Raw genomic sequence first — 16,957 nt, forward strand, 5'->3', positions numbered from 1 at the left:
GACCCTGTCGCTTCCGGAGCCACTCAGTACCCACGGGTGCGCAGCGAAGGCACCTCGCTGGCAGTGGAGAGGGAGGAACGAGTCTTGGCAAGCTGCCTCTCACCCTTGCCTGGTCAAGGACAACCAGAGGTTACCTCTGCACTCAGCAAGGAGCCCTGAGTTGTGGCACGGGGCTGGTGTGCTTACCCACTTGTAACTCACACAGAAACAGGCCAAAACCCAGGAGGAGGATGGGGGAAGTAATCACACAGGACAGGGAGGCTGTTGCGCCCTGGGAACTTTACCTGGCTTTTCGTTGCTGCAACCTTTGCAAACAGTGCTTGAGACACCTTAGCTCTCTTCATTTCCTGTTGAATCTCATCGTAAATGGAAGCATTAATGTTCATGGAATTATTTTCTGTTTTTCCATTCCTCTCTGTAGCAATAGTAGCAGTTTTGACCTAGAAAATATATTTTATAAGACATTTTTCATTATGAAAAATTTATTTTCTTCTCCTTCCTTCCCCAAGTAGTTCCCTTTCCATTTTATTCCTTTAATTCAATCTTCCTCTGATATTATTTCAGCTTTTCAGAGACTTAACATTGTAAGTTATCCGTGGTTCAGGCAACTGGGAAACAAGAAAATTCAGCATATTGTAACAGGTGAGAGCATCTGAAATATGAGTTATCATTAACTGACCACAAAGAATTTCAGTGCCATAAAACAAATTAGGTGGAAACTTGTCAAACACCTTGTAGAGACTTGTGAATCCTTACATGATTTCTTTGCCCCACGCAAATTAAGTGAAAATTTTAAGTGCAGCATAAGAAAATCTCTAATGAAATAAAAACCTGACAGATATATCTTGATTCATGCCACATGTCCAGCTCACTTAAATGCATGATAATTTAGAAAAGTTGCAGCTTTAGGTTTAACCTGAAAAAAATATTATCTTATCAGTTTAATTCTTAAGCTGTTTTCAAGAAAGTGATAATTTAGAATAAAGCACATTTTAACCACTCATTCATGTCATTCATGAAATCAAGATAGGCCTTTCTTAACTATTAATTCTAGTTGTTTTTCACTTCTGTACATTACAAATTTATTCTCCTTGCAGTCCAGGTTAAAAAAAAAAGTAGCATGAAAACAAGGCAGAATGATTACACTACCACCTCTATGTTGCATCTGCATCATTAAGGAAAAGAACAAAAAATACATCAGTAGTGATAGGGTGTGCAGAAGACTATCCTTTCCTTCATCCTCTGGAAATGTTTCAACACAGAGAGTCATCCCACCAAGGTTATAGTGCAATTTCTGCAATATCAGTGGAGAGGTACAAAAAAATCATCAGATACTCAGCTTATCCTACCATATTCTGAGAAGTTAAGGCATAATGTCTCTTGAGTAGCTACCTATGCAATGCTTGCTCAAGATTAGTGGACCTAATGGACCACTAATCCTAGAGTGAAAGCCAGAAGAAAGACTGGATTTATGCCAAGAACCCACAAGGTGATGGTGCAAAATCAAACCTTTAGATTTCAGTTCAAACCTACTGATTCATACAAAAGTTGTTGATAGCTTAATTAATTTAGCCATTCAGAACTTACACATCTAGCCTAAATTAGTCATTCAGACTACCTCTAAATCTAATGGACAGAGCTTGGCACTTCCAGAGGGTGATTCAGCCTACTCTTAAGCATGTGTCTAAAACCACACTTTCACTATCAGTTCAATCCGGTACAAGTCAGCACCTTCCTGTGCCCTAAAGTCCCTCGAGGTTCAAAGGGAAATCATGACAACATGATAATTCATCTTCTAATCTCACCCTCTGTGAGCTTTCGTATATCACAGGTCTCATGATAGGAGAGTCAAAGCGTTTGGGTGAGAGACGTATTTAGGCAAATCAGCCAATTTTTTTTGAAGAAATGTCACGCTCAATTTGTGTTAACTATCCTGCATAGTGGTTTTAAGATAAACTAATCCAGCCCAGAAATTGGGAGTGCATGCCACTTTTGCTGAATTGGATTTGTCTATAAGGTGTTTCAGGAGCTGTGCTAATACATGCCCATGAACTGCAAGAACAAGGTCCATATATGCTTCCATCTGCCTCCTTCTGGCAGGCACTAGCACTTTCTGGTGTCTCAAAACAGGACTCCTAAATTAAAAGGGAAATGAAGAAGGATCCCAGAATGTGGCATACAGTTTACCAATAGATTTGCTTTCATCAGAGAACAACCAGCACTTTGCAGCCATGATTGGTAGAGTAAGGTGTTTCCTTTTCTGCAGTGTGATATTTTACAGGCGATGCTGCAGTACAGGATGGCCAAGCGTGGGCCAAGAGCTGCTGAGAAATGTTTGAGGCATCTGGTAGTGGGCAATGTGAGGAGCAGCACCACAAACCTCCCGTATTCCCACCGTGGAGGAGGAAAATGCATACCTCAAACTGGGCAAATCAGCACAGCGCCACAAGAGCAGGCACATCTCCTGAACACCATATTATAAAATCATTTGAAAATTACAAAATCAGTGGCAATTTTATAAACTTTCAATGAAAAGGAGTCGCTAAAAGATAACTGACAACCAATAAGGATGTTAAATATATATCTAGATACAGACTTCTCTGCTTGCATGTAGCAACCAGCCTAAGCTAAATCGGAAAGCAAAAAGGTAGTGGTTTGTCAGCATACCTTCCCGGACCTCAGGTAAACTTTGGGAAGCTTGTTTCAGTCCTTCCAAAGAAGTATTTCTAACTTGTAACTAATCTTTGAGGGTCATGAGGTGGAAGATGAGAAGGCAAACTATTCAGCTAGCATACTCAAGTCCAGAGTATCTTTTGGGAAGGAAACACTTTACTTCTGTGATTCTGATCAAAATGTCTCTCTTCTGTAAGCACACTGTCTCCTTGATTGCTACTCAGCTTCAAAAGACAGATTCACATTGTAGCAGTAATACAGAAGCCACTTAACTGAGCTGTGAACATCCAGATCACAGAAAACCAAGACCCACACACCAAGTTGGAGACATAACTTAAACTGAGCATTCGGATCCACAATTTTCAATGCCCAATTTAATACAGATACACATTTAACCCAGAGGAATTACTGAAAATCCTCATTCTGGTTGGCAAATCACATCTATCTAAGTACAACAAACTCAAAAGCATCTAATATGTCACTGAAGTTCAAACAAACAAACAAATCAACCTCCTATTGTTTTCTGTTGATATCGAATTAGTAAGTGAAAGACAGAGAACACTAATATCTGCATCAAAAAGCCACATTAGACCAAAAAGCTTCAGTAGAATAAAAGTCTTAAAGTTATAAAATGATGGCTTTGGGGATTATCAAGAGTTTTTGCTTACAGCCATACCTTCTTCCTCTCTAATTTACATTATCAGCCAAGTATAAAAATTCTTCCCCTGCCTTTTAATGATTTCTCTTCAAGGATCAGGTATAGACTGTAGCTGGACTAGATGAACCATCGGTCTGCTCTGGTCTGATGAATTCCATACACTAATGCTAATTAACCTCTTGGAGAATATCCATACATAAAATTGTTTCATAATTTATACATAGTAAGCATCTCGGCTATTGTGTTGAATTTAGAATTGAGTTCAAGACAGAGGCTGCTTGAAGCTGGGTTGAAAAAACACCCTCCTCCTTGTAATAACCCCACAGAAAACAAAAAAGCCCCAAGTGGTGCAACTCCAGGACTTGGGAGAGAAGGTGGAAAAGGTATTTGTTTTGGAGAGAAAAACAAAACATGTCTCATCTCATCCACACTTGAGCGCAACCTCCCACCCAACACACACTTATAGCCACATTTTCTGCTTAGGAAAGAAACCATAGACCAGTGAAATTATTTTTTTTTTTTGACAGTAATCAAATTTTGAAAACACTAACTGAACTGGGGAGCATTATTCTACATATGTAACATACTAAGAATCAGAAATTCATCTGGCCATCTTCCTATCACAAATCAATTTAGTCTTTTTAAAATACTTGCAAGAAAAACCCCAAACCCATGCATCCATCCCCTCCTGGCCTGTCCAGATATATCTTCTCACCACGATATTGACTGATTACAGTAGCAAGAAGTTCTGGATTAATTCAATTTTCCTAAATAAAGGGCGGGTTGTTGTAGAAGGAACAACCAATCTGAAGAGGTTTTCCCACACATGGCACCTCGTTTCTTCCCCATTAAAACTGAAACAACAACAAAAAAATCTTTTATAACACATTCTAATAAGTACTGTTTTAGCTTGGGAACAAAAATCTTCTTTAATCCCGGTTTAGCTTTTAATATTACATCGTACATTAAAATTCATAAAGTAGTTCATTCCAGGCAAAACAAACTACTTTTCAGTTCTGCTCTGCAAATAGCACAGGAGGTACAATAAATGCTGTTGCTTTCAGAACAGCTTTTATCAGGACAAGGTTTACTACTCCATTATTACAGTGGCGCCTGGAAGTGCAGTTATAGTTAAGTGTCAGGGTTTCCATTAACTCTCTTCCATGGTGGCTTTTGTGGGGGAGGTGAGAGGGTAGCATTTATTATTTTGGTCACTTTTGCTTTCATTAAAATTAAACTTGGCACAAAGACTACCAACCCAAATCTCAAATTTTTCAGACTTGAAAATAAAAATTTTGCTGGTGGTGACATACGGCGTGTGTAAATGTTTGAACTCCAGAGCTCTACTGTCAAGTATCATGGGAGCTCAAACTGGGGATGGTTCACTGGTCCTCAAAGATCAGCAAAGCAGTTTCCTCCAGCGTTCTGTCTTTCAAGTGTGACACCCTATAGCTGGGACCCCAGCTGAAATTGTTATAGCATGAAGGAATTGTAATTTATCTATAGTCAGAGGGAGGCCAGGATTTTATTTATGGAAATAATTAAATTTTGTCAATGGAGTACCCAGAACCATGACTCATGCAAGATTTGTGGATACTTCTTTAAACAATATGTTGTTAAAATTATATTCAGCTCTTGACATTACTCTGTTGTTATGAAGGATGATGATGGGCTTCAAGAGTTAGCACAAGTTTTCTTTGGGGAATATTGGTAGCAAGGGTTTCTCCCTCAGCTCTGCTGAAATGGAGATTATTTGTCCTGAGAAGGAAGGGTTCCTAAGTGCAGGATAACTAACAAGTTTTAACCTGAATATTCTGGAAAATAAAACCTGTGACCCGATCACTTGTTTCCATCCTTCCTCACAAACTGTACTATGGAGGAGGGAGTTCTCTTCCCCTCACCCCCCAAACTGCCCATCAAGAGGGAGAGGCCAACCCTAGTACTACCCTGGAGAACTCCATCTACCCTGAACATAGATCTACATTCAGCATCCTCTGAAGTATCTTCATATCCTTGTGTTCCACACAATACGTAGTATACTTATCCTCTGAATTTGACTTAGTGATACCCAGGAAGGACCTCTGTGAGGTGATATGAAAGATGAAGGTATTGAAGAAGGAAAAAAACAAAACCAACAAGAAAGGACTCTGTTTTCTTCCATCTAGGTTAGAGAAGTTAAACTATGTCTCCATGCAGTACCTACCTGATGGAGATGCTAATATTTATAAACTCCACTGCCTCAGGAAAGAGCCTGACAGACAGGCCTCTGCCCCAGGTGGCAAGATGACCAATGCCCAAGGGAAAAATTCTTGTGTACACCATCTCCTCATACTCAGTCCACCAGTGTGGAAAACAGTAGAAGACTTTTACAACTTGACCAGCTCAGAGGCCTATACACATATCCCAAAAGCTCATGCGTTAGAAGCTAATGATTTCAATTAAAAAAAAAAAAAAAAAGAAAAAAGAAGTAAGATTTTGCTTTTTTGTTTAAGTCAGAGAGAAAGGGAGAAGTAAGGGGGACAAAGAGCTTCTTAAAGGATTTAAAAAAAAGAATTGGAAGCAATCCAGATGCGTTAGCTCAAGTAGCAACTAGTAAGAATGCTGTCAAAATGAGATAAATTCCACACAGTTCCTTCTAACTCAGGCACCCGGGTTTATTCTTGGTGAGTTTCTACTATCCTATCAGACCTACAAGGTCACGCTTTCTGTTTTTGCATGCAACAGTATGCAAAATTCACAGAGAACAAGCTTGGCTGCTAAATGGTTAAGTCTGCTCTACTGTCTGGCCACCAGTTGGCAACACAAAAATGCAAAATAGATCCTTTTCAGGATGTTTATTTTCACATCCTTCCGAAACTGATAACTCGCAATTGCAAAATAAACCTTCATGTGTGGCATATTAGCTCCCATTTTTCATGGTTTCATAGTTTAATTGTTTCAAATGTTACACTGGTCTAAAGATTTAATATTAAATATGTTGGCTCTTGCGTAAATTCTGTTGTCAGGGTAAATGGTCTGTTTTTCAACAGTTATCCAAGAAGCTCAGAGCTAAGCTAGAGAAAAATTATGCTGTATTCCTATACAGTGAACTTTAAATAATTGGTTATAATAAATTTAGTAGTAAGGATGCTAGTAGTTTTATGTTCTTAGTAACAAATATCCAATAAACCATGGACATCTGGGGGTATTATCTGTGTATTAGTTTGCATTAATAATTTTGCGGTATCCTGACTATTATTTATTTCTGCTACAACTTGTAAAGTTATACTCGCCAGGGCAACAAGAAGAATAATTTCATTATTATTTCTAGCATTAAGTATTGTACTTAGGTTACCAACATGGATATTTCAGTTTTAAAGCTTAGGGCTCTGAATACTTCATAGCAGGTGGCAAGTGCTACATGTGTTTATAGGTGGGTAATTCTGGCAACATGTATAAAGGTTGCACGGAATCCCAACTCAGAGATTTCTACATCCTTGGTCCATCCACTAGGTAAAGTGTATATGTTTTGCTGAATGACAGAGAACAATATAACAGCTAGAAAAATGACTGTTTTGTTCTGTAGACCGCATTATTAGTCTATAAGGTTTCCTTGATAACCTGTTTTCCTTTTGAAAAGGACCAAAACAAAACCAGATGCCGTTTCCACTTTGAACTGTTGCAATTGGGTTAACCATACTCCTGACTCCCACCAAAAAACCAAAATGTAATTATGAGCAAAAGCACAGAAGAGACAGATAGATCCCCCGTCTCTGACCCCTAAATTTGGATTTACAGTACGCTTTGTCAGTTAAGACAACCCCTAAGTCTCACTTTCTTTCTGGCTGCGAGGGATTTATACGGTTTAAAGTGTGAATTAAAACCAATACAAGGACTACCTCTGATTTGACATCCTTCTGGAAGGTCCTGTAATTAACTCTGTTCTTTAGCTGTGAAATTGCCCAAGACCACTTGAGACAGAGTGAGACATTACCTTGGCAGAAAGAGATAAGTTAAGAACGAGGGTTAGCCTTTGTTCTGAATTACCTAGGCTGTGGGAGCAGGTACAGATATTAAAACAAATCCAAATGTTACTTTAAACACAGTTATCTATATGTAACTATTTCCCACAAAAGCATTACTATGTAAATAGATTCTCATCCTTTATCTTGAAGAGTATATATAGTGGATTTCACAGTCTAAATTCAGTTAATGATAACAGAATTAGACCATTAGCACAGTCTGTTCTTTCTGCTAAATTTTTTTTCTCTTCTTGTGAAAAGTACTGCATCAGGTCAAAGTGATCTTCTGTCCATCCTTTAACTATAATTTTGTTATTAGTTACTTTAGTGTGGTCCTTAGTATATCCATTAGCTGCAGGAAAATTAGAAAAATAATCTTGAGGAATTTATAGCACTGAGAATGGGTATGGAATACAGACATAGGCACAAGCCTAAGCCTGGTTAGCAAAAAACTGCTCTCTGTATACTTAGCCATCACAAAATTCCCACAATCCCAAAGCCTTGCTATGTAGAACAAATCTGGGTTGTGTATACAGCATGGCTCCCACATATCTGCAAGTCAGCTTGTTTTGTCCTTGCATAGGTACAACCTGTAGCCACAGCAATGGGGACTATTTCAGAGAAAATACGTGAGTTTGGAGTATTTCATTCACAACTGCAGTTCTTCTTTGTGGAAGTCCTCTGCATTCCTACAGCTTACACCTGTATTTCTCACACACTCTAGCATCAGAGCTTCCTTGATAGACACAAGGACTACACCACTGACTTTCTGGATTCTATTCTATCAAACATAATTTTGGGACAATTAAATCAGAAGTCCCACCAGATTTTACAGAAATCAATAGTAGTTTCATCTGAATAGATTCCAAATGAACATATCAAAATCTTTAAGAGCAATGGATGTAGCAAGTCTGATGTTATGTTATGCTATGTTATGTTATGCTATGTTATGTTATGTTATGCTATGTTATCCAGCTGTTAGTAGCTCAACCTGGTGAAAGTGTACCCAGCATTCTGGGATGGAGTCTTCTTTCCCCCATCCCTTTAGTTACACCTATTTGTTTTCTGAAAGGTAACTTTTAAGACAATACAATATACCTGTACTTCTGCCTTCATTCCCACTCAGTTTATGGTCCAAATCCTTCAAAATCCCTATTTGAACCTCTAACATTAAAAACAACACCTGAGAATTACAGGGGGAAAAAAAAGGACAGAAAAAAGCCAGCATCTTCCAGATCCAGTAAAGCTGCTGTGAATCTGTGCTATCTTACTAAAACAAGCAAAAAAACTCTGTAGAGTCGATCATGGATGAAATTATCTTAAACATAGAAAACAGGCAGTAATAAACTCCTACTTTTTTCGTTATATTTTGTCCATTTAATTTGTGGTGTGCACGGCAAATAACGATTCATTAAAATGCGACAGTAAAAGTTTCCTTCTTAAGAAAGGCATCACCCAGCAGGACAGTGAGCAAACACTAGAGCATACATCAAAGACAGAGAGAGGGGTTTACTTGTGGAGGCCGGCTAGGCGGTGTGCTGATGAGAGGCGCAGGGCCCATTGCAGAGGCTGCGTTCAAGCTCCTTTCCCTTTCGTCCTGGTAAATTCGATCTCGTTCAGCTTCTGGCAGCTGCAAGAAGTTCTGCATAGCCCGAAGGTTTACCAGTAAGGACTGCGAGGCAGTCTTGGGATCTTCTTCTTTTCGGAGGATTTCTGAGAGCAAGCCCTGGAGGGAGAGAAGGAAAAAACAAGAAGCTGGAGAGTTATCCTAGGTGATGGCCTGCAAACCCTAGTGCTCTGCCAAGCTACTGCTCATTGGTCCTCCTTCTTCTTCCCGCTGGGCTGAGAACAGGAGCAGCAAATGCACTATTCACTCCACACAGGAAAATATTAACGGCATTTTAGGTAGCAGAGAAGAGACCCTCAATTTTACCCTTAATTTTATTAAGCAGCTGTTTTACATACACCATAAACCGAATCTGCCTAATAGGTCTCCTTCCTTTTACTGGCTTAACTTGCCATGAAATCTTTCAGTCGACAGACAATCACAAGATGTTAAGAATAAGTGAGACACAGATAGTCCAGAGGCGTGACATTGGCATGTTCTCAGGCTTCCCAGACAAAACTCATAGCCAACCTGAAAAAGTGGCTTTCCACATTTCTAGCAACTGAAACAGCTCTTTGGAAGGAAGTGATATTTCACAACTATTCCGAGATGATAAATTCACAATATTCCTAAAGTACTGCTTAACTGGCTTAGGTCCATATTTTTTATAAGTCAATATTTTGTTTTGAGAGTTGTGTATTGGAGTTTAATATGCCAGGAAACTTACTGTTGGATGCTCCTCCTCCTTCACCTTCATCCTCCTCCCACTGTTCCCCTCCCCTCACCAGGACAACCCTAACCCTCACCCAGTCCATTGCCTGGGCTATTTATCCGAGCACCTGCTGTGCAGATCCCATTTCCCAAGTCCATTTACCATTGCTGACCATTTCCGGAGTCCAGTAATGTCAAACAAAAGTGAGCACTGGGGAAGGAGAGGAAAGAAGAACCCAGGGCATCCACAGCAGCAAGATGGGCAGGCTGCAGGCAAGAGCATGAGACCAGCAGCTTGCTGCAGACCACAGCAGGTATCCTATGTAATCATTTTATCTCAGTTCTCAGCAAGGCTGACGCTCACAGCACCTATGGAAGTTGTCACCTCTCTCAAAGGTCCTAGCCTATCAGGGAAAATCCCTTTAGGAGGGTGCTGCTGCAAAGCCACCGCTCTCAGGTAGCTGTGCTGGAGCAGGGTCAGAGCCCACCCAGTGCAGCTCTGAGTTCTGCATTTGCCCTGTTGCCCCTTCATCTCTCAAAGTCCATGAGGATGGAGGTACAAACCACTACAATGGGGTCTGTATGGTCCTCATGGCCCTGTCTGTGCCTGCACTCATAAGAGGGAAATGGGATGGAAAACACAAACAGTCTTCCAAGTACTAAGCAGTAAAAATAATTTGGAGTAGTATTAAAAAAAAATAATCCTGGGAGATACTTTCTTACCACTATTTTTCATCCCTCCCTTCTTCTGCTGTCCAGGCATAAACTACTCAGAAGGTAAATAAATGACTTACAGACAAAAGTGACATCTGGATGGATTATAAGTTTCAAAATTTTTCTTAAATGATTAAATGAATAATAAATTTATTTATTAGCAAATATAGACATTAAATTCTTGTCTACCATTTTTTTTCTAAGTAACCAAATCCACAGTTATTCTTTTTTGTCAACGGTAGGGTCACACAATCCGTCCTCCAGAGGAGGCAGAAAATTATTTTGTGCCACTGAAGACAAGGCAAAGCTGTTTGCAGAGCACAGGATGTATGATGGAGGTGTAAACACATGTGATTTCTGACTGCTACTGTGCTAAAAGAAGCCCACCAAGATTAAAAAGAAGAAAGCAAAACTAAACTCAAGTGGACTGATCATTGGCAGGAGAGGAGACAGCCTACTAACAGCCAGCCTACTGTCTGCCACAGGAAATGCCCTTGAAAAATATTTTAGCCCATATTAGAAAACATTTGCTCATATAAGCCTTTGCCATAGTGGGCAGCTAAAACAAACAAACAAACAAAACCACACACACACAATAGAAAAACAAAAACAAACAAACAAACAAAACAACAACAAACAAACAAACAAAAAAAAAACCAAAAAAAAAACAGAAAAGGCTGTTCTACTTGCTTAATTTTTCACCCCCTCAGAAATAAAACAAAGAAAATTGTTTTTTATATTTTTCCTGCATTTGTTAGTATAAGCATTGCTGCAGGACACCTCTTGGTGATTAGAAATGCCATTAAGCATTCATATTCCCCTCTCCTTCCCTCGTCACTGCCATGATACTCTGCGTGAGCTGGGAGCAGAGCAGAGGGCACAGACGCAGAAAGGGCGGGAAGATGAGAAAGAGGAGAGAAGGCAAGGAGGAGATGTTTGGTTCTAGGAGCTTTGAACCTAAAGGTCAGAATATGTGGGGAAATAACATGAAAAATAAGGTGTAGTACCAGGTGCATACAAAGACTTACAATGCAGTTTGCCTGCTTCGAATCTTACTTCATTGCTACTGCTTTAATTTTCCGAGCACAAAATTTCAGCTAAAGACTTAGATGAGGTGTAAAAGGCGAAAATCCTAGAAATAAAACATCAGGTTTCACATCCTTCATGCTGACATGCAAAGAATTTACTATCTGTTTTATCAGGCTTGAACTGGTTTGCCAAGGTACAAGTCTTGGTGTGACCTCCTAACGCTGTACCTCAGGTTGCATAAAAGCTAAATGCTCTTCTGCACAGGCATTATAAACACGGTTCTTCCCTTGCATTCTTTTCACATTGGAAATGTATTTTCTTAAAATGTTACCAGGTTCCAGAGAAAAAAAGAAAGTTTACATGTCATCACAAGTATAATTCATTACTAATTGCACAAAAATTTTCAATAAATAATATCAGGGCTTTCAAGAGCTAATTATGAATTCTTTAAAAGTGGAGATAAACGAAAACGTCTGCCAATATGAACAAAAACATTGCCTGTCTGGCCCTCGGTTTGTCTTCTCTTTGAATGTAATCACTGATTCAAATAGATTTTATCAGCCTGATAGAACTTCAAAGCTCCCAGAAGAAAAATGCCATTTGCCCAAACCTCCCCAAAATATGCAAAACATCCCTGAACACTATCTCTCTCCATTGGAGGGTGCTTCCAGCCCATGTCCAGGTGGAAGACTGTTCACAAACTCCACCCACAAGCCTGGATTCCTGCCAAGTAAGTTATAAGCAGACACATTTATCTGTGTCGCTTAGTAGCAAGAGGAGAGCTGTCATGATAGTTTAATAGCACCTTTTTACCTTTTATTCAATAGTGATATGGATAGTGTGCTTTTTCTTAAATTACACTACGAAGAATTATATGAATACAGTGGCAATTTCTGTTATACTTAAGCAGGCAAATTTCTCTCTACCACATAATTTACAGAACTCAAATTCAATAAAACATTACATGATGGTCCATTACTGTTATCAATTTTGAATAATCCATCTTCATTTTTCATTTTACTGGAAAATAAAGCGTGCCAAAGACGAAGTGGAAGAAAAAAAAAAAAAAAAGAAAGAAAGAAAAAGTGCCTGAGAAGGTGGTTTGTGTAAACTTAGATTTTGTTTTAAAATTACACAGAGCCATTTACTGCATCCGAGTGTTCTCCCTCAAAATAGCAATTGCTCAGAATTAGCATGAGCACAGTCCTAAACACACAGAAGTCTTCACATATGAGAAAGGCAACATATTCTGGCAGCTAACGTTTTAAACAAGTATGGAAGCGAAGTTGAAAGCAGAGGGAGAGAAAAGTCATCTCGCAGAAACACTGAGAAGTACTCAAAAACCTTAAGACAAAAAACTGTCGCTGGTGGGAAGAAGAAAAACTACCATAGTCAGACATGGCCAGAGCACCAAAAAGCACTCCCTCTCCTTTCATGAAGATGGAGCCGAGAGGTCACCTCCATGCAGCAGCACCCAAGCTCAGGCAGCAAATGTTGCAGATAAAAGTGCACACAGAGACAGGCAGCCCCAAGCTACAGTTCCAACCACAACCATGACTAACACAATTCCTTGCTGGTGCAGTACGTGTACATGTCACTGCCATGCACCAGATTAAGCTACACCTTCAAGTCAAATGCCAGACTTGCTTGTGGGCTCTCAAGCTTTCCATTTCCTGACGCATGTTTACATTGACAAACACAGGGCAGAAAGGGTAGAGGTGTCTTTTTTAGTTGAGGGCTCTGAAGGTGGTTCAGCCGAACAAATGCCAATGCTCTGCTCCAGCTCTCTCAAGAAGAGCAGAACAGAGTGGAGAACCTCTGAGGTTAACTGCAAATTTGCTGAGGCAGGCTGAGCCTCTCTGCTGATGGGAGAGTGGGGCAGAGGCTGGCACGGGGCACCATGCTTCGGGGGGCTGCCCCAAAGCATCGAGCCCCATCGCCCTCCAGCTGCTCCCGGCTGCCGGGGCCAGCAAGTTGATCACAAATGCCATTTTCTGATCAGCAAAGTGCAGGAAAATACCAGACTCATTCCTTCAAGACAGTGGAGGTCATTGCACAGTGCACTGACATCAGCTGGAAAAAACACCGTGTTTATTAATTCCGTCAAAGAGCAACTGAAACATGAGCAGCACATCGTATGAAAATTACCCTAGCCGACAGAGTAGCCAGCAGATGCATTTGGTAGCTATGCTCGAGGTGAAACTCAGATCTGCTACCACAAATCCTGGCTGAAAAAACTTTTCCATGGTGCTCTACACAGGATAATAGGATTCAATGTTTCTTTACAGTCAGTGGGCTGAAATTGCAACTGCTGAAGGAGAAGTAACATTTCAGACCTGGCTGTGTTTTACAGGCTTCCTAGAAGAACCACTATGAAATTTCTTGTGAGGAGAGGTGCTCCACCCTCCAAAAGGGCTTCTATTCCCTACAACACTTGTTCTGTTGTGTTTGTGTAGATGTTAATTTTCATTCAAGTTATAGCTGGACTCCCCTTGGATTAAACTCTCCAAAGCGCATTCCTGAGAACTACACATTTCTGAAACTACCAGTTTGCAGTTAAGGGTAGGGCAGAAGTTATCCAAGAAGATATTAAGGACACCATCTCAGTTTTCTGAGGTGTGGCCGTGGGTTTTTTTCTGTCTTATAAATAGATGATAACTAAAAATAAAGACACCCTAGTTTTCAGAAGTAATTTTACCAAATTCTTTCCTTTGAGCTGGGAGGTGGTAGAAATATTTCTAGTCAAAGTTTTTTTCCCCTAAGTCAAAACTTATTGATAACTAGGGCCAAGTGTTGAACTACCAGTGTGATAGAACCCACCCTTCCCACCTAAAAATGTCACTAACTTCTGTTCTCATACTGCAGAGCACAAGTCTGTACAACAAGAGGTGACAACATCTTCAGCAAATTCCACTAAAGTCCATTTTTATTGTCAAAAGATTAAGCTAAATTACTCTTGGTTTATAGTTCACTTCCTTCCTCAACTTTTACGCTGAAAGCAAATCTCTCCCCTCATCTGAGACCATATCTCGACACTAGGGTTTACTTTTTTTTGCACAGAACTCCTAACTGATTTCAGTGAGATCTTCTGCCTTTAGAAACTGATGGCATGATATGGTCCCTGGACACAGCTCAGATATGCTTGTGACAGTTTCAAAAATGTCAGTGGTAAGCCTGAGTTAGCTTTTTATCTCAGAAAACTGTAGATGAATTTAAACAAGTATTTTCACTTGCTCTAGCCAAAAAAAAAAAAAAAAAAAAAATCAATAGTAGAAAATAACTTCTAAATATCATCAGTTATTAAAGTGCTGCCCTACTTTGAGTTAAATGTGATGTATCCTTGAATAAACTGCGATGAATTCCAAAGTACAAAAAGTAGAACAAATTTAAATGTTTTCATATAAGAATTACAGTTATCTCTACCTATGCTTATACTTTGACACTAGCTGTTACTCTGGGTAAAATTAACAATTTTCAGTTTTGCAAAGGTAGAATGGGCCTACAACAAACTCTTCTGGATTTCAGTGAGGCTTTGCTTCATAACTCATGTGAAAAGTATGCTGAGATATTTCTTGGCAATACCAAGGCTAATATTGTCTAGGCTCCTAGTATTTTTCCTTCCTGTTCCCTACATTTGCCACAATGTTTAACAAATACTGCAAAATCTTACGCAGCTAACTGTAAATACTAATTTGAGTAGCTAACACAATTTGTAGGATATTGCAATACTACTCTGTGCTCTTTCGAGTACGTATGGTTGAAAATTGCCAAAATATATGACATATGTATTTTGTGTCTCTTCACAGGATTTGTTTTCAATGTTCATTTTGGGGTTTCCTCCTAGTTTTGGGTCACTTTGAACACACTTTACCAAACTGGTTAACCACAACATCTGTGGAAGAGTTGAACTAAACAAATATTTAGTAACATTTGTATTAAGAAAAATATACAGTAATCAGGAATCCAACACTAGAAATCTGGTTTTGCAGTTGTATTTATTACATCTCAAGGGCATCCTCTCATATGGTGTCATATAAATTCAATGCCCAGTCAGAAGCGATCTTCCCTGTATTTTGGGTGCATGAGCACAAATACTGCTCATGCACAAATGGCAGCCCAAAAGCTGTACACAAAAGCAACTGACAAAAACTGAACAAATTACTTCAGAGAGGGAAGAAAGCTGAGAGAAAAGAAGCTGCTTTTAGGCAAGTCTGAGAACGAAGTAAATATATAATAAACTATTTGTTTTCTGAATTATTTGCTTGGCTTTTTTTCCAGGTAAGATGGCAGCTGCAAAGCATTGTAACTTGAAGCTACTGTTACTATTTGAATACTTTATAGTATCAATAGTTAAGCAAAACTCTGTTTACTTGTAAATACAACAACTGACACTTGCCTGGACCTAACTTACGTAAGTAATCCCTGCATAAGTTTGTGTATCCCATTAAACTTGGTATGAGACCCAGATCTTGAAGATTTTCTCTGCTGTTAAGAGGAAAGGCACACACACAGAGCTCTACAGAGAATTCACACCATGACTCCACTCTCTTTTAGCTAAAGGAGGACGTAAAAATTTAGAAGGCAATAATAATTCAGAATAATTACAAATTACACTCTGAATCCAACCTGATACCAGTGCATTTGAAGCAGAACTTTTATGCTCTCAACTACGCAAGGAGAAACATCAACATTTCATGAGAAGCCCCAAATACTTGTTCCTTAAATTTAAAAATGTGGAATCTAAACCAAATTCACCTATATATTTTAAAAATACTTCCTAAGAAAAAAAACCCCACTATTTTATTTTCTGTTAAAACAGACTTCCAAAATTTTGAAGTCTTATTATTTGCATTGGATATTCTGACATTTCTTCCATAATTTCTGCTTGATTAAATTCCATGCAACATGGCATTAAGTTAAATTCATAGAGCAGAATAAATTATAACAGGGTTAGCTTCTAAAACAGGTGTAAAAAATAACACATTTTAGTGTTACTTATCAGCTTTCCTAGGGATAGCTTTTTCTGCACTGAAGAGCTGAAGTATATGTTGACTTGGACATAGGCAATATCAGCAACTACCGTTTTTGCAACAAACTACAAAAATGCATGAAATTGGTACACGATTAAAAATAAAGCTTTTCTTTTTTAATATTTTCAGAAGCTCAAAAAGACATTATTAAAACTTTCACCAGAAAATAAGAAAAATAAATGCAAAGAAGAAGAAAAGACCACCTCTTGTACACCTGTGAAAGAAGACAGGTAGTTCAGTATGTGCATGTGGTCAGTACGTCTATGCTTTCACACCACAAAAGGCAATCTGTTAGGTGTCTTTGTGAATGGCTCTGCACAGAGTTGTTTCCTTCTTAGGAAAGATTCAGCTATTCATAAACCATCACAACTGGAGAAGAGTCAAGGTGTCTGTAAGGACAGTGTGTATTTCCACAAACCAGTCACTGAAGATTTTTGTACTGCATCAACATGGACACTGGTCCTGCAAGGAAGCGTGGTTCCTTCACAGGAGATACGTGACAAGGCAGAAAAGAGGAGAGACTTCAAAGGTGGTA

The 16,957-nt window shown here is 39.2% G+C and overlaps 1 protein-coding gene across 1 annotated transcript in view; it reads right to left on the reverse strand.

Moving 5' to 3' along the window:
* The window catches only part of SATB1 (SATB homeobox 1), a gene marked incomplete at its 3' end in the record, with an annotated part of 68,829 nt that overhangs the window by 21,482 nt on the left and 30,390 nt on the right, over positions 1 to 16,957 (reverse strand). The window contains exons 8-9 of the mRNA XM_008936597.1: positions 8,846 to 9,058; positions 285 to 440 (exon numbers count right to left, since the gene is read on the reverse strand). Coding sequence (XP_008934845.1) covers positions 285 to 440; positions 8,846 to 9,058 — 369 coding nt within the window. The remainder of the gene's footprint in view (positions 1 to 284; positions 441 to 8,845; positions 9,059 to 16,957) is intronic.

This window comes from Merops nubicus, unplaced genomic scaffold (assembly GCF_000691845.1).
Source record: "Merops nubicus isolate BGI_N331 unplaced genomic scaffold, ASM69184v1 scaffold17843, whole genome shotgun sequence".
NCBI classification, from domain to species: Eukaryota; Metazoa; Chordata; class Aves; order Coraciiformes; family Meropidae; genus Merops; species Merops nubicus.